General features: G+C 46.1%; 1 protein-coding gene across 2 annotated transcripts; it reads left to right on the top strand.

Annotated features, from left to right (window-relative positions):
• The first annotated feature begins 943 nt into the window (after positions 1 to 943).
• On the top strand, positions 944 to 27,037 carry TTC23L (tetratricopeptide repeat domain 23 like). Of its 2 annotated transcripts, none has more exons than XM_083158479.1 (12): positions 944 to 1,020; positions 1,170 to 1,260; positions 6,022 to 6,202; positions 9,625 to 9,748; positions 12,797 to 12,953; positions 13,516 to 13,641; positions 13,800 to 13,977; positions 14,779 to 14,887; positions 16,000 to 16,127; positions 18,805 to 18,942; positions 19,538 to 19,620; positions 26,656 to 27,037. In XM_083158479.1, exons 2-12 carry the CDS (start codon positions 1,196 to 1,198, stop codon positions 26,675 to 26,677), a joined length of 1,311 nt encoding a protein of 436 aa, XP_083014605.1. In that variant the 5' UTR covers positions 944 to 1,020; positions 1,170 to 1,195; the 3' UTR covers positions 26,678 to 27,037. The 2 variants fall into 2 exon arrangements, with proteins under 2 accessions (XP_083014605.1, XP_083014606.1); XM_083158480.1 differs by having other exon boundaries at positions 968 to 1,020; positions 1,176 to 1,260.

Raw genomic sequence — 27,037 nt, 5'->3', positions numbered from 1 at the left:
AAATGACGTGATTTGCAACATTTTAGCACCGCCCCCTCCCTAAAAAGCTGCAAATAAAGGGAGTAGGGATGGCCATCGTTGCCATTGCCACCGATGGTTGCCATCAATGGCAATTCTGCAACTGGCCATTGATAGTGATTAACTATGCAATGGATGACCATCAATATTTTTACATATCGATGGTCATCCATCATGTTTGATTGATTGGCCTGTGGGCCAATCAAAACACGGGGGCGGTGCTATGCTCTGTGTCCCGGCACTTTGGAAAAAAAAAAAAAAGCTAAACAATTTTGCTTTTCCATCGATGGAGGGAAACCATCTGGTTCTCCCCCCATCGATAGCAAAAGTATTCGACATTGGCCTTGAACCATCGATGATTTAGAATCATCGATGGTTGATGGCTGTCCCTAAGAGTGAGGGGGTGTGTGGGCTGATGCAGGGGCCCCACTAAATGCTGGAGGCTTGCCCACCTTTCCAAGGGGCCAGAAAGATTTTTGGGACCCTTCCGGCCATACTAGGAGGGAAGGTAAGTATGGTCTTCACTCCTGGTGCTAGAAAGTGAGCTGCCACTTTGCAGCACCACTTTACTGCAGCGGTGGTGACTGGTGCAGCGCAGAGCCCCGCTGACCGGCAGCCCCCACCAGAGCACTGGTGAAGTGAGTATAATTGTTTTTATACTGTATATACTGTGATCAGCTGGTGTGTCCATAACTCTGCACTATATATAACTATATTGCTGTCTGCAGAATACAATGCTGGCATCTCAATGAGTCTCTGCTCTGACAGATCAGTAACAAACCAATCACTAGACGACTTCCTGGCAGACAGCAATAAGTATGGCAAAAAAAGAGCTAGCTTTGTTTCCCACAATGCACACCTTCTCCCCCGCCCACGTTGTCTTGACACCCATTGTGGAAGCATTATATTGCTATGGTAACAGCAACACTAGTGTAAACAAAAGTGAAGCTAGTGGTGAGAAGGGAGCTTGTTCTGGTGCAGTCCTCGCAGTCACAGGCATAGGTGAGGTATGCAGCATGGTAACAGCCAGGCAGGATCCCCAGCATGTGTAGCACTACAAATACCAGCATAACTCTCCTGTCTTTTTTTCTACCAATAACTGGCTGGTTGGCTCTGAAAGTGACGTACATAACTGATGCATGATCTTATAGTTACAGGTAGTGGTGTCTGTGAGACCATGCTGTCACTCCCTATACATATACCCACTGACTCCACATATGCAGACTCTGGGTCCCAATGCACGTAAGTACTCTTATTTCCTAACATCATTAATGCACCTATAACAGGGGTGGTGCACACACACGGCCCCGGGTTCCAAGGGGCCCACAAAACATATCCTGCACCCATTCAATATGCTTACATGCACCATTTCCCAGCACTTTACCAAATATAGTATCTCTTACTAACTGCTTTGGGGGTCATATACATTTGGATATAAGTCATTTTAAAAGATTCCTCTCAGATATAGCCGAACACGCCCACGCTTCTAGGTGCCACGTTCACTATCTCTTTTCACAATCTCTCCATATATGGAACTAGACACACCCTTTGGGTGGAGCATGACACACCCCCTCAATGGGGTGCTGTGCAAAATTCTACTACCAACTATAATCTCCCTGAAACTAGTTTTCAAAAGTAGGCAAGTATGGCAAAATGGCTCTGGCACCTAAGGGCCGATTCAGGATTGCTCGTAGCGATCCAAATTCACTAGTAGCGATACGTGAGTTTGCGTATGCGCATTTCTGCATACCGATCGGCTTTGGTGAGTTACACACTCAATGGGCCATTTGTTGCGGGGAGGGAGTGCCAAGGCGTAAATGGGGAGCTAGACCGTGGGACTGTAGCTGGCATCACATGACATCAGTGCCCGCTCCCTCTTTGGCAGACTCCAACAGAAATAAAAGTCTGTACAAGGTCCCCTCGTCTCAGATGAGAGGATTATTCCCATACAAGCCGTTATAAAACACGGAGACCGTTGGAATGCTCTGGATATGTTTGTGCAGCTGTCCCACCTGCGGTACAGCATGGTTTTGTCCATTAAAGAAGGAATTTGCTTTTGCAAACCAACCAGAATAACCCCCTGTGTGTAAAATGATGAATTATTGTGTGTAATATTATGAACTAGCTGACCCGCACGGCGTTGCCCGGGACAACCTTGTTTTTTTTTTGTGTTTTTTTTAATTGCTGTAAAATGTTGTCTTATACTGCGTTTATGGCTCAAGATTGTAATTTATTAAAACCTCCACCATAATGTTAGAATGTGTTTGCATTGATACTCAATGCCAGCAATGAAATCAGGGGTGGTGTTGTTGTTTGAAACGCACCACTCCTGACTTGATAGCTTGTGTGTGTTGATGAATTCCACATCCACTCCTGAGATTTAGCACCTATGATGCATTTATTTTTGTGTGTTTGTGTGCGTTGTACTGTTTTTGTGTGTGTTGTAGTGTATGTGGGTCTGTGTACTGTGGTGTGTTGTGTTGTATCTGTCCAATGTGTAAGTGTGTGAGGTGCGCTACGTATAAATATGTTTCTGAAATGGTCGAAGTGGAAATTTTGAAGTGGGGGTATAGTAAGGCATGGGAAATTAAAGGTTGAAGTTATGTGCACACTCCAGAAAAAGAGGGTGCCGCCACTCAAAAGGGGGCATGTCCTTGAGTGTAGTGTTCCATGCTGTATGCCCCTTATACACATTATGCAAAACAGTAGTAGACCCCCTTACACTTGCCCCTCAATTATTATGCCATGTGGAAAGAGCCAAAATTCCCCTTATGCGACAGAATGAGCAAAAAAATTCACATTATACCACCCGGAAAGAGCCCAAATTCACATCATGCCTCCCGGATTGAGCCAAAATTCACAATATGCCACACAGAAAGTGCCAAAAGTCACTTTATGCCACACGGATTGAGCAAAAATTCACATTATGCCACCCGGAGTGAGGCAAAATTCACATTATGCCACCTGGATTGAGCCAAAATTCACATTATGCCACATGATACAGGGGCAGAGATGGCGGGGTGATGCAGGGACAGAGATGGCAGGGTGATGCAGGGACAGAGATGGCGGGGTGATGCAGGGACAGAGATGGCGGGGTGATGCAGGGACAGAGATGGCGGGGTGACGCAGGGACAGAGATAGTGGGGTGACGCAGGGACAGAGATGGTGGGGTGACATAGGGACATGCACCTCTATGTCACACTACCTGTCACATTCATCTGACCCGGTTCCTGTTTACATCAATGGGGGAAGCCCAACCTCCAGACCGCAGCATCCTGTGGTCAGTATGGAGGTTGGACGGGGGTCACACACACAGCCTCCGCTGCTGTCTGCTGTACTCTGTGTGCAGGCACCCGCAGCGGGTCCACAGCGTGCAGCGCTGGGGAAGATGTGCCCAGCTGCTGCGGGAGGAGAGGGGTCCCTGTGGCTGCTGAGGGGAGGGGGGGTACCTGTCCTGTCAGCCTGCGGTCGGAGCTCAGTGGAGGGGATGATGTGCGCCGCTGCTGTACCATCCCCCGGCAGCCGGTCCCTGGGGCGAATGTACAGTCAGTGTCGGCGGCCCCTCCAGCGCATGGGAACTAGTACTAGTTCCCATGCGCCAGAGGGACCCCCACCACTGACTGTACATTCGCCGCAGGAACTTCGCGGCTGCGGGGAGAGGTACAGCAGCGGTGCACATCATCCCCTCCGCTGAGCTCCGACCTCAGGCTGACAGGTACCCCCTCCCCTCAGCAGCCGCAGGGACCCCCCTCCTCCCAGCTCCCGGGGACAGCACTCCCCATCTACCCCCTCGAAAATTGTATTCAAACAGTAGTAATTTTATATATATATATATATATATATATATATATATATATATATATATATATATATATAGCTTGTTGAAAAAAGCGTCACTCCAGGTACTTGGTTCAAACAATAAGTTTACTGTAAGTCTTAAGGACTTACAGTAAACTTATTGTTTGAACCAAGTACCTGGAGTGACGCTTTTTTCAACAAGCTATCGTTACAAGCGCTGGCCACACCAGCACATAGCGGGCACCCAGGCCAAGGTACCAGAGTGGAGCAGGGGCAGGTGAGGAGTGCCGGACCTCCGACTTCATATATATATATATATATATATATATATATATATATATATATATATATATATATATAGGCAAAGAAGAAATCCGGCACTCCACAGGTGTATAAAAGTAATACTTATAAATATATATATTATAATTTATATATATATATATATATATATATATATATATATATATATATAATATATATTTATATAAATATTATATATATTATATTTATATAAATATTATATATAATATTTAAGGCAGGGCTGACCCAGGTTCAGTGTAAATGGTGCAGACCCAGGTCCGACCCAGGTCAAAGTGCTGTGTAAATGGGGTATAAAGCAGGGTCAGACCCTGGATACTCCAGCGTTCAAAGACCAGGGTCCGACCAGGGTTTTTGGTGTAAAAGGGGTATAAATGACAGCAATGAACTCGTGTGTGGTGTTGTTCCTTTGTCGGTTTCCCAGATCGTCGATTTCCCCCCCCCCCCCAGATCATTAATTAAGGCAAATTGAACCTTGGTGTTTTTTACATTTCTAAAGGTGCCCACAGACGCATCGATCCCGGCGTGCGTTCTGTGCTTAACTAGCACACATCGCATCGCATCGTATGCCTTGTGCATGCGATGCGATAGAAAGCTAGTACAAAAAGTATGTGCAGCACATACTTTTTGTACTGTGCGATGAGGTGCCTTGGGAGCGCGCACCCCATCACATAGCATCGCACCGCCGGGATTGGTGCGTGTGTGGGCACCTTTAGTGAAATTTCCCAAACACGGCTTCAAGGTGCACACCACCAGGTCCAGAGGTACCTTTTTGCCAAATTTGGTGTGCCTGAAGTGCAACAGACGCACACACACTCTTCAACTTATTGAACACACAGCACACACACGCATGCACACACACTCTTCAACTTATTATATAGATTGGGGCATTTTAGTGCACCATGCAGATTTCCGGCCCCTGTACCCCTTACCATGATCCTGCACGCTCCTATGTAATGTATTGATAGATAACATTATTACTTAGTCTCATGATTAGTGCTCTGTACTCACAGTGGGATTATATGTGAGATTGTTTTATGCAAGATTTTGTCCCATGATCTGTATAGTTCCACATTAGCTTATCCTGTCGACGGATCGACGATGTCTAGATCAACAATGACACGGTAAACCACTAATGGTCAACTGCAACTAGTTTGTTGCCTAAAAATGGTCGGCATACACTGGATCGACATTGACAGAAGGTCAACACAAGCAAAAGGTTGACATGAACACGGTCGACACCAATTTTTCATGTTTTCTTTTTTAAACCAACTTGTTCATACTTTACCAACCCAGTGGACATAGAGGGATAATAAAATAGTGTGCACGAAGCATTGTGAGCGGGCGCGATACACTTAGACGGTGTCCATGTCGACATAGACACCAGAAATGTGAAAAAGTCATGTCGCACTTTTCACTGTCAACCACGTTCCTGTCGACCTTTTGCTTGTGTCAATCTAGATGCAGGTGTCTATTTTTAGGCATCCAACTAGTCACAATCGACCATTAGTTGGCGACCAAGTCATTGTCAGTCTAGACGTTGAGGATCTTCTCTACCATAACCCAATATTAGTCTATGGAAAGTGCTGGTACAGTATACATAGGGGGGTATTCAATGTGCCGCCGCTATTCCCGACGGGGGAAATAGTGGCGGGTCCCTATTCAATGCTGTCTTTACCGACAGCACTGAAGAGGGATCACGGCAGAACGAGCCTGACTTTAGAAGCTGTCGGACCCGTTCTGCCGATATCGGCCATGCGATTGAATACCCCCATAGTGTGCTGAGTGTTCTAGATTGCCCAGCCTAGAACACAGTCCCTGCAGGTTAATGGAAATTCAGGAACTGTAATCTGTACATTACTATATGACATTGTGTGTATTGGTCAGAACTCCAAAGACAGACATCACTGTCCCCGACACAGAAGTGGATGGGAGCATACTAAACTACACGGATCGCACATGTGAGCTACCAGGAGATTCTGCCCGTCAGTCGGAGAACCAGTCATTCCCAGTGGATAAACTATCCAGGGCCCAGAGGAGGGCACAACACTTTATCAAAGATAATGAGGTGAGGAGGTGCCACTGAACCAGTGCACTTTGTCTTTATGACTTTATAATGTACCGCTGTTGTGTGTCCTTGTAAGGTGACATTTCATTATAACTTAACCCGTTATGTGCCAAGTGAATTTGTTACAAAAAGGCGTGAAAACTTCCGAGCAAACATTTGTATTCATCATAATGACCTATAATGTTACCTTACATAAGAAATATCATCTTTTTTTATTTGAATTTATATAACAAATGTGAGAGATGCTGGCGTTTTCAGCAAATATTTTCCACAGAGATGTTGGCACTCAAAGGATTATTAATAATAATAATAATAATAATAATAATAATAATCTCTTATATATTTGGCTTCATCTGTCACTCAAAGTGTGTCTGACTCTCTAACGCTGGGTGGAGCCTCTGACTCACATGACTGACTCACATGACAGAGAACCAGCCCAGTGAGCCCACAGACAGTGCCAGACACCCTCTGCCTCTCCATGTTACACAGCAAAGACACAGCTACTCACCAGACACACCAGGTAAGCGCCCCCCACCTCCATACCTCCCAACATGACCCTCTCCAGGAGGGACAGAATGCTCTGTTTGTGGACTTCCATCTTAATTTATGATTGTCATCACCTGTTTTAAACAGGGTAATTGATAAGAAAGGTGTTTAAGCACAGGTGATGGTAATCCATAAATTAAGAAGAAAGTCCAGAAACAGAGCAATGTGTCCCTCCTGGAGAGGGTCATCTTGGGAGGTATGCACCTCCCTCCACCCCCCCCCCCATTCACGGCAACCCCATGATTAAATGGCACATGTAAAACACTGACATGGCTATGGTCGACAATGAAAAAGGTTGACATGAGTTTTTGAAGATTTATTTTTCACTTTTTCAATGTTTTCATATTCATTCTCATGTGTCGACATGGACACCAATGAAGTGCCACTTATGTCAACATTTACATGTGTTGACCTTTCTGTGTTGATTTTTTCTTGTGGCGATTCGCGGCACCCCCCGGCGACCCCCCTCCCGTGATTCGCAGCACACCCCCCGCAATTCGCGGCGACTCCCGTGTTTGGTGGCCCCACCCCGTGACACCCCGTGACCCACCCTCCCACGATTTGCGCCAACCCCCCGGGCTCCCCCTCCCGCGGTTCGCGGTACCCCCCACCCCCCGCGACCCCCCCCTACCGCGATTCCCCCCCCCTGACCCCCCCTCCTGTCATTGCGGCAACCCCCCACCCCCACGACCCACCCTTCCATGAATTCACTGCAACCCCCCGCGTCCCCCCCTCCCACGATTCGCGGCACCCACCCCCCCCACCCGCGACCCCCCCCCCTCCCGCAATTCACGGCATCCACCCATGACCCCTCCTCCCGTGATTCTCGGACACCCCTCACCTCCCCCACCCCCGCTCGCGATTCACGGCAACCCCAGGATTAAATGACACATGCAAAACACTGACATGGCTATGGTCGACAATGAAAAAGGTTGACATGAGTTTTTGAAGATTTATTTTTCTTTTTTGAATGTTTTCATATTCATTGTCATGTGTCGACATGGACACCAATGAAGTGCCACACTTATGTCAACATTTACATGTGTTGACCTTTCTGTGTTGATTTTTTCTTGAAGCAATTTTTTTCCAGTGACAACTATGTGCACGTCAACCTACATATCATCAACCAATTCTTTGTAAAATTCATAACACCTGTTCTGTTTTACTGTAGGTGTTATAAGTCAGATCTTTTACTGCTACTATTACTGTTTATGTAAATGCATTCTGAATGACAGCAACATCCTACCATCCTTCTACAAGAATATATAACCAACTAGGTGATTCATCGCGCCCCGTGCCCCCCCCCCCCTCCCGCAATTCGCGGACCCCCCGCGCACCCTCCCTCCCACGATTCACGCCACCTCCCACGATTCACGTCACCCCCCGCACACACCCCTCCCGCAATTCGCAACCCCCCCTCCCGCAATTCATGCCCCCTCCCACGCTTTGCGGACCCCCGCCCTCTCCCGCGATTCGTGGACACCTGCGCCCCCTCCCTCCCTTAATTCACGGCACCCCCCGCACCCCTCCCACAATTCACGGCACCCCTAAGCCCCTCTTTAGTCCCCCGTATACTCACACACCCCTATCACTACCCAGCTTCCTGCTCTCCTGAACCGTAACTTCCACCACTGGGGAGTCGCTGACGCTGTTTTGCCCACATGCCCCTATCATGCCTCATAGCCCAGCCTCCTGCTCTCATGCACCCGAACTCCCACCCAGTAGGAGGAGACACTGACTAAGGGCCACCATCCTGTACTCCTGTACTGCCACGCTGGACCCTCACCCACTGGCAGAAGCTACACAGTATCTTATTGACACTGTTGATGCCCTGAAAGGGTGCGGTGGGTACTAATTAACCATGCCTGTTTGGTAGGGACCAATATGGGCCCAGACCAACTGTGGAGGGGAACATGTGTTCCCCAAATGGTAGTATTATATTGGGGTTTTTTTTAAGCGAAGGGGTGTGTCTGGATTAGGCCATGCCCCCTTTAGAACCTGGACACCGCCTAAGTGTACCACGTTGCGCTCGCCATGCATCGGGCGCGGTGCCTCGCTGCGCTCAGCACACCACTATATTCTCCCACCGCGCCACAGTGGGTGGTAGGGTATAAAGTACCGCCTGTTGGCACAAGTCGGCAAAAAAATGAAAACCTCATGGCAATCTTTTGACTGTCGAGCTAATGCTTGTGTCGACCTTCCGACCCTGTCCACCTTAGCCATGTCAACCGATTTCAGGTGTCGACCTAATGACTGCACCCCCCCTGAAAATGTCCGGTTTCCACTCAGTAATGCCGGCTGCAGTCAAGCACAGGCCTGCGCATACGATTCATACACATTTTCTGCCACGATTCGCGATCTCGCATGGGTGATACGATCCATATGTAGGCACAGTCATTCAATAATCGCGCGATCTGCAAATCCACTGATCAGTGTTAAACTCTGAATCGGACCCTATATCGTTTGTCTAGGATTCCGGGAAGTTCAAGGGAAAGTCGATATCGTTCGCGGTGCATGTCGTCTAGGTTGTACCCGGTTATACCTAAAGCTGGCCATACATCTACAGATCGATTGTCAGATTGGGCTGGTTGGAACAAAAACCTGGTAATATCTGAATGTCAGTTTGGCAGTTTCCAGCAATTCAAATCAAATGGTCAACTGTCATTTGCTCTCATCCACTACCAGGATTTTGTTCCAACCAGCCCAATTTGACAATTGATCTGTAGATGTATGGCCAGCTTTACATGTTGCATGATTACCTCACTATCGCTATGGAAGCGCTGACAGGTCTCTTATCTGCTGCTGCTGCTGCTGCGGAACGCCTGCTAAGCTGAGGGCTCAATTGTAAATATTTGTTTTGTTATTATTTTAAACAGCTGCTGAGAGCGCACAAGGAGCTGATCCGGTGCGTGGCCCTCAGCAGAATTGTACATGGAGACGGCCACTGGAGACTCGCCAAAGCTTTTGTGGAACTCGCTCACAGTTACCTTACAGTCAGGGGTAAGTTACACAATCAAATGCCCCCATCAGAACAGCGGAGGCAGACAGTGTGTGGGGAGAGCCAGTACAAATTGTTGTAATTATTTAATTATTAAAAAGAATCTGGCGGAAAAATATTAAAAAGAAATCTTGAAATTGTGCTAAAAAAGAAACTTTTTTCTATAGTTGGCCCCTCCCCCCTAGAAGAGATCCCTGTAGGCAGCAAAATGATTGGTCCTCCTACACACCAACAGCGGTTTTCTTCTGGAGCGATGACAGAAACTGAGGCCAGAGGAAAACGGCAACAGCATATAGTGGTGGCAGGAGATCTGCAGGGGCCTGGAACTGAGAGGTGTGGCCAAGTGTGGGAGGGTTGCAAATTTTGGGCTCTCTTTATTTGCTGCTGTGGCCATTGCATACATCCCAACTCTCTTTAAACATAGGACAGTTGTGTACTCCCATTAAGGGGGCATGGACTCACATGCCATACCTGTAATAATGCCCCCACATTTTCATGATGTTGGAAGCATGCCCAGTGTTCTGAGGACTGAAACCCATACCCTCCAACTGTACCGAATTTGCCGGTACAGTACCGGTTTTTAACGGTCTGTACCGGCAAATAACAATTGCACCAAATGTACAGATTTTTTTTTACAGTTTTTGAGAATCTCTCCACAGGCTGTCAGTGCGCTCAGCACCCGTTCCCAAGGGTGCATTACGCGGGTCCCGGGCCAGCGAGCGGCATCATGACATCATACTGCTGCGCTGGCACCGCGGTTTCACAGCCAGGGCTGACCCAGCCACTCCCCCCCCCCCCTTCCTGTGTCAGTCATGTGCAGACCTATACAGGTCCAGACCTATACACATGGGTACTTAGTACTACGTTAGTCTCCGGAAGCTACGCTCCGCCCCGGATGAGTTACAGTGTGGAGCTGGAACAGTCAGGATTTTTTTACCCTGCGCTACATGCATGTGTGAGTCATTCAACAGTAACTAATATAGCTGCCTGTAACTATGATGTAACAGTGTAATGTGGGCTAGATGACATGAGGGAGATTGCTAGACTAATGAGGGAGAGAGGGAGATTGCTGCTATGTCAGGGAGTCTCCTGCAGAATGCAGGAGGGGAGGTAACTATGATGTAACAGTGTAATGTGGGCTAGGTGACATGAGGGAGATTGCTACACTAATCAGGGAGAGAGGGAGATTGCTGCTATGTCAGGGAGTCTCCTGCAGAATGCCGGAGGGGAGGTAACTATGACATCAACCCCAACGAGGTCAGCACCACTGGCATAGGGGCTGATGTGAATTAGTAACATACTCCGGGTAAAGCAGTGTGTAGTATTTCTGCACTATGTCACCCATTTGCTCGGCTGCAGCCCAAGCGATTATCATATGACAGCGCATGGCCCGCAGTGCACATGCGAGAGCCGACCTTGAGATCACAGCACATCGAGATCTGCTGGGCTAACTGAATAAGCACCACATTCAATACCTCCAACTCTTTATCATGTTCATCAAATGATTTGTGAACAATGTATGCAGTTTGGCAGAGAACTTTATCCTGCTGAGAGGACACTAATGTTACAGCTCAAGGTTCATGAATGTGAAGATCCATACTGCCATCTAGTGCTAGATTTCTAAACAGCAAAGATTTCCTAATGCACTATACTACTTTCACCTTTCCAAGATGTACTGTATCTACAGTACAGTCAGTGCTGCCGAGAGAGAGAGGGGGAGAGGGTACTAATTACGCCATACTTACCTACCCTCCTGGAATGGCCTGGAGGGTCCCAAGAATCGGGTCCCCCTCCCAGCCCCCCGGAAGGGTGGTAAAGCCTCCCACATTTCCCAGGGCTCACTGCGTCAGCCTCGCACCCACTTCCTCTGCATCTCAAATAACACCATTCACGGGGCGAAAATTATGCAAATAGTGTCATTTAGTACCACCCCCTCCCCGAAGAGCCACGACTCACTGCATTCACTGGGCTTCTCCGGAGAGGAGACACTTAAAGTAGGCAAGTATGAATTACCAGGGCCGAGTTCTGATGGAGGGGCCAGTGGGGCCCCTGATAGCTGGCAGCAGCTCTTCTCAACCCAGTACACACTGCTGTTCGCTGGGCTGCAGTGGGGCCAGGGAGGTGCTTAAAGTGCTATTTTTTTCTGTATTTATCCTATGGAGGCATGACCACGCCTCTCACGCCCCTGATAGTACCTGGTCCCAGCCAATCTCTCTACTGCCCTGAGTACAGTAGACAGTAACTAAATGTATCCGGGATTCCTAGCGTGCTCATTTGAATTTAGGCATCAACCTTTATCACCATGTCATGTCCCCCTGATTGTCAGGTGCCGTAACGTGACAAACTCATGTCGGCCTTTTGAACTGTCAAAGACCATTGCTCTGCAGTTTTTAGCTTCTTCGTGTGGTTTATTGTGAGGTTTCGTTATTACATGTAGCAAACCGTGTAACGCATATAAACACAGCATACATGGATGACCTGGGTATAGCCTAAGATGTCACCACTAGCATCCAATCAGATGCTAGCTACCTTTTATCTATTACAGTCTAATAAATTATAGAATCTTATTGGTTGCTATGGGCAACACTTCCTCTTGCTCTCTTTAGAAGGTTTGAGAAATCTCTTCATTATTCCTCAATGTCCACTTTCAAGTTCCTGAGGTTGATGGACTGAGATTGATTCTAAAGCATACTTGCCTTCCCTCCCGGAATGGCCGGGAGGGTCCCGCAAATTGGGTCCCCCTCCCGGTCCCCCGGGAAGGGGGGCAAGTCTCCCGCATTGCCCTACAGCCCCGGCTCCCCCTCTCCCCGCGGTCTAAAAACTATGACTTTCGCGGGTCCGCGGGGAGGGGGCGGGGCTAAATGACGCAATTCGCTGCATTTCGCGTCATTTTTAGACCCTCCCCCCACCCACGGACCCGCAAATTGAGGCTTCAGCCCGTCATGGGGGCGGGGCTTGATGACATCACCCGTGCCCCGCCCCCAAAACGAAGCCTCTACCCACCCCCTTTCACTCCTCTCATTTTTCATTCTGTGACTGATTTCCTGCAGAGCTTCCAGTCCAGGCCAGACAGCACGCCGAATCAGCCAAAAATATCCTGCTCCGAGGGGTGGCCATGTCCAAATCTGTGGAAGAGAAAAGAGAAATCTTGAGTACGCTGGTGACAATATACTACACACTGGGCGTGGCACACCTACTGCAAAATAAATATCCTTTAATAATAATGCGTCCCAAAATGTATGGACGGATGGAGCAGCTCTCAATGGTGCTGCTCCTGGCAATAGCATAGCTTGCTGAAAGCCCAGCGAGCAGGTAGCCGCCACCCCACCACACTTCTCCACCCCTTTGTACGGCTGTGAATGCCTATGCAGCCCTGCACACAGGGGGGAAACAGTGGGATCGGTGGCTCACTGCACTCACCACAGGTTCTATTCTGCCTCTATGGGGGTTGTGGACCCTTCCGAGGGAGAATAGCCCTTGTAAGTTGGGATCTCGACTGTCGGGCTGCTGACATTCAAATCGATGTCGGTATACTGACCGTTGTAAACCTGACTGTCGTAGATCATCCAGCACCCATACAGTTTATGCTTTGATGATATTGCCTATTATATATTGTGCATATAGAGTGTATTTCACTAAAGTTACCAGGAGTGGGATCCCCTGAATCCCTCCTCAGCACCCAAAAATTTAATAATAATGGCAATGATTATTTTTTAAAGCCGATATAACATTATGTTCCATGTAAAGTTCATGACCTTGACTGTGGCACTGGAAGAGAGTCCTGTGTTCATTTGCAGAAAGTGGAGAAAATTGTGGAAGAGTTGGCAGATCTACAGGAGAAAACGTCTGTGACTGGTAAAATATCCGAGAAGGACATCGCACTGGCCCTAGGGAGGTGCGTGCAACCCTTTCCCCAAATGTGACTGCCCATAATCATCAGTACATCCATTCACTTCTGTCTGTTATCAGGGTCTGCTATAAAGAATGCTGTTCCCTTTGGCATTGTCACCTTTACCCCATGTATTAAATAATGTCTATCGTTGTTCTCTGAAGGGCCTGCGCCATGCAGAACAAGCTGAGCTCAGCCATGACTTACTTTCAGCAAGCGATGGAGATTGTGATCTCCTCTGATGGGGACAGTTCTCCTGAACTGATCAGTATTTACAGAGACATGGCCAGAGCTAACCAGACAAGGAGGAGGCATGACCCGGCCATTCACCACTTACTGCAGGTGTGTATCTCGTATTATTACCAGCATAGATTAATGTTCCGCATTGCCATTTAGGGGGCTCAGCTGGACATACAAACATCTGGCCAATACACAGCAGACGAAGTGCAGACGTATAACAAAGTGTAGGGTGGTGGTCAGACTGGAACAAAAGCGAGAGTACTTTAGTGTGGAATACAGCTGGTATACTAGTGTGGGTAGTAGAGGTGGGAGAAGGAAGTACAATGTGGGTAGTGCAAGTGTGAGGGCGTATTAGTGTGGGTAGTATAGGTGGGAGTAGGGGAGGTATGAGGTTGTATTAGTGGGGGGTAGCATAGGTGGGAGTAGGGTAGGTGTGAGGGGATATTTGTGTTAGGTGGGAGTATGGTTAGTGTATTCCCCATGCCGTTTCCTTATTGGCCTGCTGCCATCATGTTACCCCTGCAGGACTGACCATAAAATGGTGCAAACCATTGATGGTACCCAGTCAATGTTTTCCTGCCATTGATGTTAACCACCCAAGGCATCGTGGTTTAAAATCCCGAGATTGTATATGTATGAAGGGGTGAAGCTGCTAATGGCTTTGCTGGGTAATGGTGGATTCTGAAGGACACAAGGAGCCAGTGTGTGGGTACAGAGTAGATATAGAGAGGAAGATCAGTCTTGTTATGGCATTTACAATGGATTGGCTGCCAGCCGAATGTGAGCTCCTTATCTCACTAGAGTCCAACATTATTGAGCAACTCTCCTTTTCCTGGGGTAATGTGTCTCAGTATATATATACAGTATATAAGTATATAAGTGATGGATCTTGTATCTCCACAGGCCCATTCTATTTGCCAGGCTGTATATAAACCGCTCAGTGTAGAGGCCGCCCAGACTGGGCTGCTGTTAGCGAAAGCATATGCCGCTCCTGGAAACTCTGAATACAGCGGTAAGTGAGGCACAATCTCTTATATATTTAGCCAGATCTGTCACTCATCCCCTGTGTAGATAACGTTCCCGCCCAGCGGGATACACAAACCCGCCCCCCCTAGGGAAAAGACCAGTGTTCTATGTGTATAACGTTTTCATGTGTATAACGTTCCACCTCATTGACATCACCTCCCCCTGCCCAGCCAGGGCTATAGTACACGCCCACCATCCACCATTAATCCACAGCCACAGTCCACCATTACTCCTGCACCCCCCTACCCTCTGCCAGCACACACCCCCGGACCCCCGTGACAACCCTCCAGGCAATTCACGGGACCCCCGCGACCCCCCCCCTCCCACGATTTGCGGACCACCGCCCCCTCCCGCGATACACGGCACCCCTTCTCCTGCGATTTGCGACCCCCCCTCCCACAATTCTAGTGCCCCCTCCCACAATTCTAGCCCCCCCTCCCGCAATTTGCGGACCCCCTCGGCACCTCCCGCGCCCCCCTCCCGCGATTCGCGGACCCCCCGCGATTCACACCCCCCTCCAGCGCCCCCCTCCCGCAATTTGCAGACCCCCTCCCGCGATTCGTGGACCCCCCCTCTTTCATACAATTCTAACCATATTTCTCACAATACAAACATTCACAAATTAAGGGGGCACAGTCCCTTACACCAGTGTGAAGAGCGCCCGTAGGGCGCGATGAATCACCTAGTTTATATATATATATATTGTATAGACAGTGGTAGAGATTCCATTCTGGCAGCGACATCACTCATTGCATCGGTTATCATGTGATCAGCTGAGCCAGGTTAAAGAAATCTGGAGAAAAGTCACCAACTCATAGCTTGGGTGACATCTTTCCTGGAACCGTGTTGCATAAAAGTCGTTGCCCTTTGTGGGACTTAAGTATTTTTTTTTTTTACTTTTGCATTCATCCATTTATGCATTTAAGTGAGACCCCCACCACCTATGTGCAATTTTTGTAAAACATACAATTTTGGACACTTTTTGCAGAAAAATCACTCATGACCAAAAATCGCACCCTATTACATTTCACCCCAGGTGCAGTAAATCCTCAGCACTCTAGAATGATGCTAATCTCATGTTTCTGGTCCTGTTGTTAGAGACTGCGGACAAATACTTTACCCAGAGTCTCAGTGCTTACCAGGCGGTGCTGGGCCCCGGCCATCTGCAAACACTGAACGCTTGTGTTGAATTTAGCAAATGGCTAATACAGATCGGGAACACACAGGTAAGTGATGGGATTGTATACGGCTATTTTACTGTAATATTATATAAGCAGGGCGGGTTCTATGTAACAAATGGAAAATAGTATTGACAATTAAAAAAATAAAAAATAAAAAGAGTCAGCTCTGTGTAAAAACACAATAAGCCATAGGCGTATAAGACAGCCGCCTGGGGGTTACTTATGAAAAGTCTGGTTGTAAAACCCGAGCTTTAGGATCATGTATCATTAAATAAAATAAAAATGTAATTAATTCATTAAAAAATTTTGCTTCGAGCGGGCTTACTGGTATATTATATATGAACATCAGGGCCGGATTTAGGGGTTAGGCTGCCCCCTAGGCTCAACATTTTTGGCTGCCTTCTGGACACGTAGGGAGTGAGCGAGTACCCGGAGGCTCCATTCAGCTGCCCCTGCATGCCCATTCTATACACAGCAGCCAATAGGCTGTGTGTAAATTATATTGGGTGCCGGGTGGCAGTGAAGCGGTGGAGCCTCCGGGATGTGGGACCAGCAGTGATCCATATGCATGGCCGAGCAGGCAGTGTTGAGTGACAAGCAAGGCCCCGCTTGTCACTTGCCGCTGCCTGCTCAGCCATGCACAGACTGACAGCTGCCACCCATATTAGGTGCCACCCCTAGGCCCATGCCTCACGGGCATAGTGACAAATCCATCCCCAATGCTCATCTGTTACCACCTAGTCTGATCTGGAGCCCGGAGTGTGTGACCTGGACACTGGTCAGTCAGACTAGCCAGGCGTGGAGGAGACAAGCTGCCAAATTACTAGGCCACTTTCACTGAAACTCTTACAGTATGTCACAAACCTCGGCCTTATTCTTCAGTGTGTGCCACCTGCCTCCGATCTGCTGCCTGAACATGTGACTCTCCTACTTGAATCGGTACAAGCAGCTTCCACCCTGCTACCTGTGATACTGTTATTGCCAATCTACAGCTCACCACTACTTTCAGGGAGCCAGTCTGAATATCTCTGCTGTAATCATCCCATCCCAGTCCGGTCCAGCGGTCTGGACTATTACTTCCAGACAGTGGTCAGTTTGCTGCCTCCAGTCCAGCCTGATGTACTACTTTGGTTCCAGTCCAGCCTGCCATGCTTCTCTGGTTCCAGTCCGGTCTAGCTTATACTATTCTGGTTCCAGCCCCATTCAGCTTGTTATCATCTTCGGTTCCAATCTGGTCCAGCCTGCTACATTACTCCGGTTCCAGTTCTGTTACACCTGCTGTCATCCTCCAGTTCTTCCAACTGTGTGACTCTGGTTCCAATCTGGTCCTACCTGAGCTATTACTATAGCACGTTATCCTGAGGTGCCCAAATACATTGTTATAGGGTCTTCAAGTGCCAAGTCTCCATTCTGCTTTGAAGGAAGTCTTCTCACCTGCTCATTGCAGATTTGAGAGGACAGTATCTAGTTATCCACACTTCAGTTTGCACTGTTCAGTGTGTTTTACATCATCTACAGATGTGTCCACATACATCTAGCCTTGCTCATTAAACAGCTCTTCTATTCGCGAAATGCCAAAGTGTGACTCAGGAGCCCAAGCATATATGGATGCACAAGCAGCTTCTGCTGATTGAAAATGATACGCAACATGCCTATATTCTGTGTGTAACTGCAGGTGTATCTGTGTAGGAAATGTAAAGTGTGCCCATACACAGTGCAGGGCTTGATCGCATCTCATGTGATTTGCGTGCGATGCCATGCGATCAGAAGGCAGTACAAAAAGTATGTGCAGCACATACTTTTTGTACTGTGCGATGAGATGCCCGCGGAGCACGCATTGCACGGTGCAAATGTACCATGTATGGGCACCTTTAGTGTTTTACTGGAAAAGTCAACAGTAAGTCGGGGGTAGTCAACTCCAGTCCTCGAGAGCTACCAACAGTTCACGTTTTCCAGCTCACCTCCCAGTTGCACAGGTGTAATCATTACTGACTAACACATTTTAAAAGATCCACAGGTGGAGCTAAATACTTCAATTGTGATTCTGTGAGGAGATCTGGAAAACATTAACTGTTGGTAGCTCTCGAGGACTGGAGTTGGCTATCACTGGTCTAGGTCAATAGGTTGACCGCTATTGGTCAACAGGCAGAAGGTCGGCACATGAAAACGTTCGACATGCAAAAGGTCGACATGGAATAAAGTCAACATGAGTTTTACATATTTTTTTTAAAACAGACTTGTTCATACTTTACCATCCCAGTGGGAATAGAGAGAGAATAGTATGCTGATCGCAGCGAGGCATTGTGCCTGAAGCAATCGGACGTAGTACACTCATACGGTGCCCATGTCAACATAGACATAAAAAAAACTCCACACATTGACCTTTCCTCGTGTTGACCTTTTCCATGTAGAAATTTTGCTTGTTCTGACCTTTTGACCATGTTGATCTAATGCATGTCAACCTTCTGCTTTCGACCAATAGTGGTCGACATATTGACTGTCGCTCTATATACTGTTACCCTAATGAATTCACCCCACTAGTTGTTTGTTCTTTGGAAGCTCCAATTGCACAACATACTGTACATGAGATTGGGCATCTTGCTCTTTTCTGTGAGAGTATCTATCACACTCCCTGCATAATTTGACATGAAAGAAAAGTTAAAGTGGAATTTTAAAAGCGGATGCTGCAGGCAGTAATGCAGTGAGCCCTCTGTTCCACCAGGAGGCGTACAAGCTGTTACGGGAAGCAGTGAGCCCAGAGATGGAGTACAGTGAGACAGTGGCTGAGATGCTCAGTATAATGGGCAGCATATGTCTGGCGAATGGAAAAGTACAGAAGAGCTGCCAGCTGCTGAAAAAGGTAACATGGCAAAAAGCTGCATATTAGACCCAACTTACAGTAGCACAATGTAAATCAAGTTCACTTATGATAGTGTTATTAACAATGATCATCATCCTGTCACCCTGACCATCACCATGACTGTCACGGTCACCCTGACCATTACACCGAGTATATCCATGATCATCAATTTAACCATGACATTTACCATAAACTGACTGTTTCCCTGACCATCATCCTGAACAGTATTTTTCCATAGTTTTTCCTTAGTTGTGTAGTCCTATAAACTTGAATATGTAAAAAGTTTTCCTCACATGGAATAGATTGATTGTTTACCAATAGCTGACATTTCCAGGTTACCTCTCACAAATGGTCACTTTCCATCAGTCACTTTGCAAGCAAATCCTGACCGCGTAGGCCGTTGTTAATCAATAACTGGGCATACATCTGCACTGCATCCACCTCTGAATCAGGCCCATAATTCCCAGCAGTATAACACGTTGCTCCAGTGGTGCTGAGCAAGATTTAATTCATTTTATAGAAAGCAATAAGTAACATATCTCAGCGGTGCCTCCATTTTCGGTTGTCAGACAATTACTATTTGTGTCTCTCTCAGTGTTTGGATATTCAGACAGTCCTGTACGGGTCTCAGCACAGTAAAAGCCGAGAGACCCAGAACTTGCTGACCACGTTACAGAAGTAAGTTGTCCTGTGATTTGTAGTTCTTACAACAGGTTTATTGAAGAAACTGATTTAATTGCAAAGCAGTATGAAAAGGTTATAACGTTCACTCGCATGCCTGGTCATGTTGTTCTGCCTTTGTGTATAACTGTAGGTACCAGAACAAAAGTATCTTAAGGTGAGAGCATAAGGTTCTGCACCTTATGCTCTCACCTTAAGATACTTTTGCACCATATGTCTGCTGCATGGACATATGCTTTTAAACATAAAATCACACCACAAAGGCACCAATTGTTAATGATGACGATTGGTTTAAAAATAATAAAATAATAATGATCTATTGTGTGTCCGCCCAAGAAAATGTGATCTGAGCAATAGCAATCATAGTTTAGGCTGGTTGTGGCAATTGGAATATCCATGCTTAAACATTAATTAGTGTCTCAGTCATTTTGATTTATTCATCTGTGCTCAAACATGAATATCCTTTAAACATGGACTGTTTAGGTGCCTTGTGGACTGAGGGGTTGATGTATGAAGCAGTAATCAGGGAATAGAAGTGAGCTAGTGGAGAAAATCCCCATGGCAACATCTATAGATGAAGTAACATCTATAATTTGCATAATATAAAGTTATACAGAGCAGCTGATTGGTTACCATGGTCAACTGATCACTTATCCTTCCTTATCACTGATTTATACATCTACCCCTGAATATGGGAACTCCTGCCTTAAGGAATTGGGGTAGCAGGGACTACAAACAATGCACAAGGCATGTGGAAAAGGTTTTTTTCTGAACCTAGCGCTGATCTAGGCAGCAAGTCTCCTTAAATAGGGTTAACGCCCAACCCAAAACAATGTACATACAGAAAAAAGAGATATAAGGAGCCTTGCGCACAGAGGTCCTAATGAAGGGCTTCTTAATGGGAATTTTCTTATATATTCCTCTATATTCAGAACATCCCCTGTATTCAACCGAATGGATCTTAACTTACAATCTAATTCTGGCAGGGGTTCACGTAATGGTATCTTTACTTCAGCATACAGATAGTGGCAGCATGAACTCAACTTACTTTTTGTTTCAGTCACGCGTTCACATATCAGTTTCTTTATCCACCAGTCGGGAGTCAGCAGTGTAAATAAAGTGGGTTTAATTCCAAACTGAAGACACAACTTAAAACCATATAAAAAGTCCAAAAGAAAGGATTCCAGCCGCCTGTAATCTCTGCGCTGCAGACGCGTGTATACAGGCTGAAGGTAGCCGGGAGGCAGCCCCGCTGAGCTCCGTCTGTTTTGATGTGGACGGGACGCTGTAAGGGAGCAGCCGCGCTGATCTCCGTCTGATGTGATGTTGACGGGACGCTGTTACTCCCGGCTTGTGCGGCGGTGTGTAGTCATCAACGCGTTTCGGATATACTCTGTATCCTTTTTCAAGATGATCCGCCTCTAGATTCGTGGATATATTTAAGGGTAGCTGGCCGGGTCACATGGGTCTCCAATGACCTATAGATGACCTATAGATGACCTATAGATTCTCACCTAAGCCCGGCTTTCACCCCGAAAATAAAAAATAAATTTAGGTCCAATAATTCTTCAGTAGAGCCACGTGAGAATTATAACCTCTCCTGGCGGGAAAAAAATCAGGACCACCATCAAAATATTTCAGTAAATTTTAGGGAAACAGAGGAGGATCAGTGGTATGACTCCCCAGATACCAGAATAAATAGGAGACAATGGAGGAACAAACCAGTAAATAGGAATCATTTTTTAGAGAGACGTCCACAAAGAAACCGATATACATAACTTCCACTGTCAAACTAAAAAATAGATCTAAATATAGAGGAAAAAGGGCAGGACAAAAACTAGGCCTGTCAAAGTTAAAAAGACGTAGAGCAAAAAAGAAAACTCTAGAGAACCCTATAAATCATGATCCTATTGCCCATACTCAATGTGAAAAAGAAAAAGAAATAGGGAACATATCAAAAATTTATAACTTAAGTGATTACGTCCTAACTGCAGATGAGCAGGATCTGTTAGAAAAGGGACTCAAGTTTGCTCCGTCGAATAAAACGGACAAATTTGAAGTCTTTACAGATCTTCAAAAATTCGTACGAAAATTAGCTCTAAAAAGATTTTTTGCAGAAAATGAAAAAGAAGATCAGATTCCGATAGGCGAACAAAAAATATTTAAACGCAAATCAAAATTTTTTCCACGTCACAAAAAAGGAAGCTATGTGGACGTTTTCGAAAACTTGGTAAAGGAAGATCTAAATAGAATATCCTTTAAAAGTAAAGAAAGAAATAATCTTACTTTAGGACAAAGGAAAGCCATTAAAACGTTGAAAAACAATGATACCATAGTGATAAAACCGGCAGATAAGGGTGGTGGGGTCGTAATTCTCAATAAAAGTGATTATCACAAAGAGATTGCCAGACAGTTGGCAGACAAAGACACCTATAAAAAGTTGAGGTACGACCCCACCACCCAAATCCAGAAAAAGATGGATGTGTTCATCAATTTATACCTCACCCAAGGTAACATCACAGAGGAAGAATCAAAATATTTAAAAATTGATGACCCGTCAATTCCGGTGATATATGTGCTCCCTAAGGTGCACAAAAGCACCATTAATCCTCCAGGGCGCCCCATTGTTGCCGGGGTGGGGTCAATAACCTCAAATTTATCCCACTTCCTGGACCACAAAATACAACCTTTGGTCAAATTAACACAATCATATACTAAAGATACCACTGCAGTAATTAACAAACTTGCAGATCTGGAATGGGAAGAGGGAGACCTATTGGTCACTGCCGACGTTAGGGCACTTTACACCATAATTCAGCATCGGCATGGCATTGCTGCCACTGAATATCATCTTATTAAAGCCCACATGGAGGAAAAAGAAAGGGAATTTGTGCTGGAGGGGATTTCCATGATCCTCAATAATAATTTTTTCTGGTACGAGGGGGACTTCTACCTCCAGACGGCAGGCACTGCTATGGGCACCAGGCTGGCACCCAGTTATGCCAATTTATTTATGGCGAGGTGGGAGGACCAACATGTTTGGTCCAAACACCCCTGGAGTGCCAGCCTGGTGCTATGGATCAGATATATAGATGATCTCCTGTTCGTCTGGAGGGGAGGAGAAAAGGCCCTTGAAAATTTCTGTCAATATCTCAATGAAAATGACCAGAACATTGAGTTAACATACACAATAAGTCCCACCTCCGTCAATTTTTTGGATATCACCATTTTTGTTGAAAACCAAAAAGTGTGCACAAAAAATTATTCTAAACCCACTGACTGTTGCTCGTACATCAGTAGAGAAAGTAACCACCACATAAATTGGATTAAAAGTATACCGTCCAGTCAGTTCTATAGATTACGTAAGAACTGTACACACATTGAAGATTATAAAGCCCAGGCGGAAGATATGAAAAATAATTTTAATCAGAAAGGTTACAACCAGGAGTGGGTAGAAGAAGCGTTTATGAAGAATCTCCGGGAGACTCCTCTAGAGAGAGAGGACACAAAAGAAAGGAAAAAGATGGAAGAAGTTCTTTTCATAACCAGATACACCTCCCAACACAAACAAGTGGAGAATCTGATTAACAAACATTGGGGGATATTGGTCAAAGACCCTCTGTTGAAAGAATATTTAGGCCCACGTCCCAGGTTTGTGTACCGTAAAGCAGATAACCTCAGCAATATTCTTGTAAGAAGTGCCCAGGTGGTACCCAAAAGAACAACAAGAATAGTGTCTAAGGGATTTTATCGCTGCGGCGCATGCCCTATGTGCCGTGCGTGTAAAACTGCTCCAAAAATTACTGAGTATAAATCTAATGTCAATCAAGAAAGCTTTCCCATTAAGGAATTCATTACATGTAATTCTAAAAACGTTATATATTTACTAGAGTGCCATTGTGGGGAACAGTATGTGGGTCGTACGAGCAGACACTTAAAAGACCGCTTAGCGGAGCATGCCCGCAACATAAAAAAAGGGTATGAGATGCATAATGTATCCCTACATTTCAAAACTAAGCACTCGTGTGACCTTAAGGGATTGAAGTCTTTCTGTGGTTTTATGACATGCAAATCTGATTGGAGGAAGCATAATGTTGAAGAGAGATTAGCAACAATGGAGATGAAAATGATTTTCACTCTGAACACATTGATTCCTAAGGGATTAAATGTGGATTATGAATACAAATGGTTGATATAAATGTGTCCCATTTCTCTGACATTACTAATATGTTTTATCTCTCTCCTTCTCTCCCCGCCCGGCTTTACATGAGTTAATACTAAAATGATCCATATAAATTGTTTTTAAATGAATTTTATGCATTGTATGTATTTTATTGTAACTCAGTATGTCTTTTAAATTGTTCTTAATTATGTCTAATTGTTGCCTTTTATACATTGCGGATTTTAACATTGTAATGTTCATGTATTGCTGCTATGACCATTGAATGTGTATGGGATAGTGCAATAGAGGGTTAAATACTGCACAAATTGAAAGCCGGGCTTAGGTGAGAATCTATAGGTCATTGGAGACCCATGTGACCCGGCCAGCTACCCTTAAATATATCCACGAATCTTGAGGCGGATCATCTTGAAAAAGGATACAGAGTATATCCGAAACGCGTTGATGACTACACACCGCCGCACAAGCCGGGAGTAACAGCGTCCCGTCAACATCACATCAGACGGAGATCAGCGCGGCTGCTCCCTTACAGCGTCCCGTCCACATCAAAACAGACGGAGCTCAGCGGGGCTGCCTCCCGGCTACCTTCAGCCTGTATACACGCGTCTGCAGCGCAGAGATTACAGGCGGCTGGAATCCTTTCTTTTGGACTTTTTATATGGTTTTAAGTTGTGTCTTCAGTTTGGAATTAAACCCACTTTATTTACACTGCTGACTCCCGACTGGTGGATAAAGAAACTGATATGTGAACGCGTGACTGAAACAAAAAGTAAGTTGAGTTCATGCTGCCACTATCTGTATGCTGAAGTAAAGATACCATTACGTGAACCCCTGCCAGAATTAGATTGTAAGTTAAGATCCATTCGGTTGAATACAGGGGATGTTCTGAATATAGAGGAATATATAAGAAAATTCCCATTAAGAAGCCCTTCATTAGGACCTCTGTGCGCAAGGCTCCTTATATCTCTTTTTTCTGAATGCACAAGGCATACAGGGAGAGCTGTGTTATCCTGGCATGGATCTTGCTGGTATTTCTATCACTGCTTCACCTCTTTACCATGAAGCAGTAGCGATGATGCCGGAGTGGGGGAGTGAAAATTCCCCTGTCCGGTAATCCTTGGCAGAGCCCCAAAATCCATCTGCCTGGATATGTGGATGCACAGTCTCTCTCCTCCCGGTCAGCTTCACAAAGTTTGCGCAAGGTCTTGCAACTATTGCAAGGTCTTCTATGTAGCCCGGCAGTCGCAACAGCCACTACAGTTGTGGCAAATGGGATAACAACACCTGCAGCTGCCGAAATAGCTACAGATGTCGGAACGGTCAGCGCCAATGACCTTCATACATTGGGCTGACACATTGGAGTGCAGTCTTGTAGATAGCAACACTCATAATAATAGGGGCACATAGCAATGCAAGATTTGCCAGTAATCACTGCTTCCATACATAACGATACCCCCCCCTTCCTCCATAAAGACTGGTCTTACATCTACCTCACAGCTTCTTGTGGAACCCCCCTCACTAGTGATAGGCCAGAGGCCTTGTACGAGCAACAGAAAGGCTGGTTTCAGGCATTCTCCCAGTGCTGGTGGAATTTGCTGAAGCCCAATGGTTACTGGATCTAATGGAAAAGCGCCAGTTTACAGAAACTAAAGAAGAATGATGTGTCTTGGTCTATGCATCTACACATGCACAGTTGGATCCAGGGCACACCTGGGGCTGAGAGGCTCAGTCATCACCTCAGAGCACAGACAGAATCTAGAGATAAGAGGGGAGGATGCGGTGCAGAGGAACGAGAGAGGTGGGATGGGAGGGAGAGAGCAACCCAAAACTCGACAGCATCAGCCACAGTAGCCAATGGCTGGTCCAAAATACTAGTATCCAATTGACAAATGTAAGCTGGTAGTAGTTACTCCGAGAGGAACCCTCATATAGGATGAGGAGAGCACATATAAACCTCAAGCAAAGGCATAAGTAAGAGAATGTCTTTCTATAGGCTAAACCAGGAAACAAGGTGGATTCTTCTGAAGCAGAAGTGACCATGGGGGCAATTCAGACCGGCTCGCTGCTGGCTGTATTCTCTCCCCTCTCTGAAGTTGTGGGTTTGCGCATGTGCGAATACGTGCATGTGCAAACCCCCCGGAGTGAATGCCTTTGGCGAGTTTCACACTCTCCGAGGTGTTCCCTCCATATTGTAGTTGGTGGCAATGTGGCTGTCATGGGGCGGAAGCAGGGGAATGCCCTATGTTTTATAAGCGTGCCCACAAAAACACTGGGCATAACCCTACAGATGAAGCTGCATCAATGCCTGTTTGGGGCGGGCAGCTGATGTCAGCACCCGGCTGCGTGTGAGGGGATCTGTAAGCGTACACATCCACTCGCATGCAAGTGCAGGTATTCGCTCGGTGGGGCAGAATTTACAGGACCGCTAGGTAGCGAATATATGCTGCATAGCAAACAGGTCTGAATCAGGCCCCATGTTGGATTAGGGGCGAGTTTTATATATAATATTAAACTTAAGTGGCCGGAGGGTAATCCGCGTGAGAATAATATCAGCACTGAACCCCTCTTATCAGGATGGGAGAAACATCGTCCACTGTCGATATTTTGCAGATGAAACGTTATAGACTTAAAATGCAGGATAGATATAAAAGTCCCTTCTTCTAGCGTATCTACCCTCGTTCCTCTGTTGTTAGATACAGCACAGACAAGCTGCCCTACACCCCTACACCCATGTTCCTGTGTTTCCCCAATGTACAAAACAATGGTATATCCTTCATTAATTCTAGGTAAGGTGTATGACATACTGTGTATGTATATACAGAACTCTAATCCAGAGAATCTGTTACTTGCAGGTCTGGAGCGAGCGGCGAATGATCACAACATTACACTGCTAAGGACCATCATTGGGGGCTGTGCTGTGACAGAGGATCCTTCCGCACGGGAGAAGAATTTCAATGTATATCCAATATATAACTACAGATGGAGGAGTTCCTATAACTCTTATACTAAACCAATGTGGATCACTAGATCAAATAATACATAGCACCCAGCTAAAGTTATACTCTACCCAGTGTAAAAAACCTATGGTATAAAATAATGATATGGTCAGTAGGTACAGTAAAAGCAGTGGGTATGGCTCTTAGGATCGACACTATGAAGGATGACATACATTTATTAGGTCTCAGATTGCTGTGGGGTTCAATTCTAGAATGGAGCTGTGTGGGAGCTTAATGT

The sequence above is a fragment of the Crinia signifera genome, chromosome 1, assembly GCF_055691185.1.
Source record: "Crinia signifera chromosome 1, ASM5569118v1, whole genome shotgun sequence".
Taxonomy (NCBI): domain Eukaryota; kingdom Metazoa; phylum Chordata; class Amphibia; order Anura; family Myobatrachidae; genus Crinia; species Crinia signifera.
The sequence above is the reverse complement of the archived record's forward strand: the minus strand, read 5'-3'. Positions and strand labels throughout refer to the sequence as shown.

Bases quoted from the DNA above. Each gene is read 5' to 3' on its own strand.
- TTC23L (XM_083158479.1), top strand. From the start codon at position 1,196: ATGCTGTCACTCCCTATACATATACCCACTGACTCCACATATGCAGAC. The intron at 1,261-6,021 runs GTAAGTACTCTT...TGTATTGGTCAG, and splicing joins GACTCTGGGTCCCAATGCAC to AACTCCAAAGACAGACATCA. The intron at 6,203-9,624 runs GTGAGGAGGTGC...TATTTTAAACAG, and splicing joins ACTTTATCAAAGATAATGAG to CTGCTGAGAGCGCACAAGGA.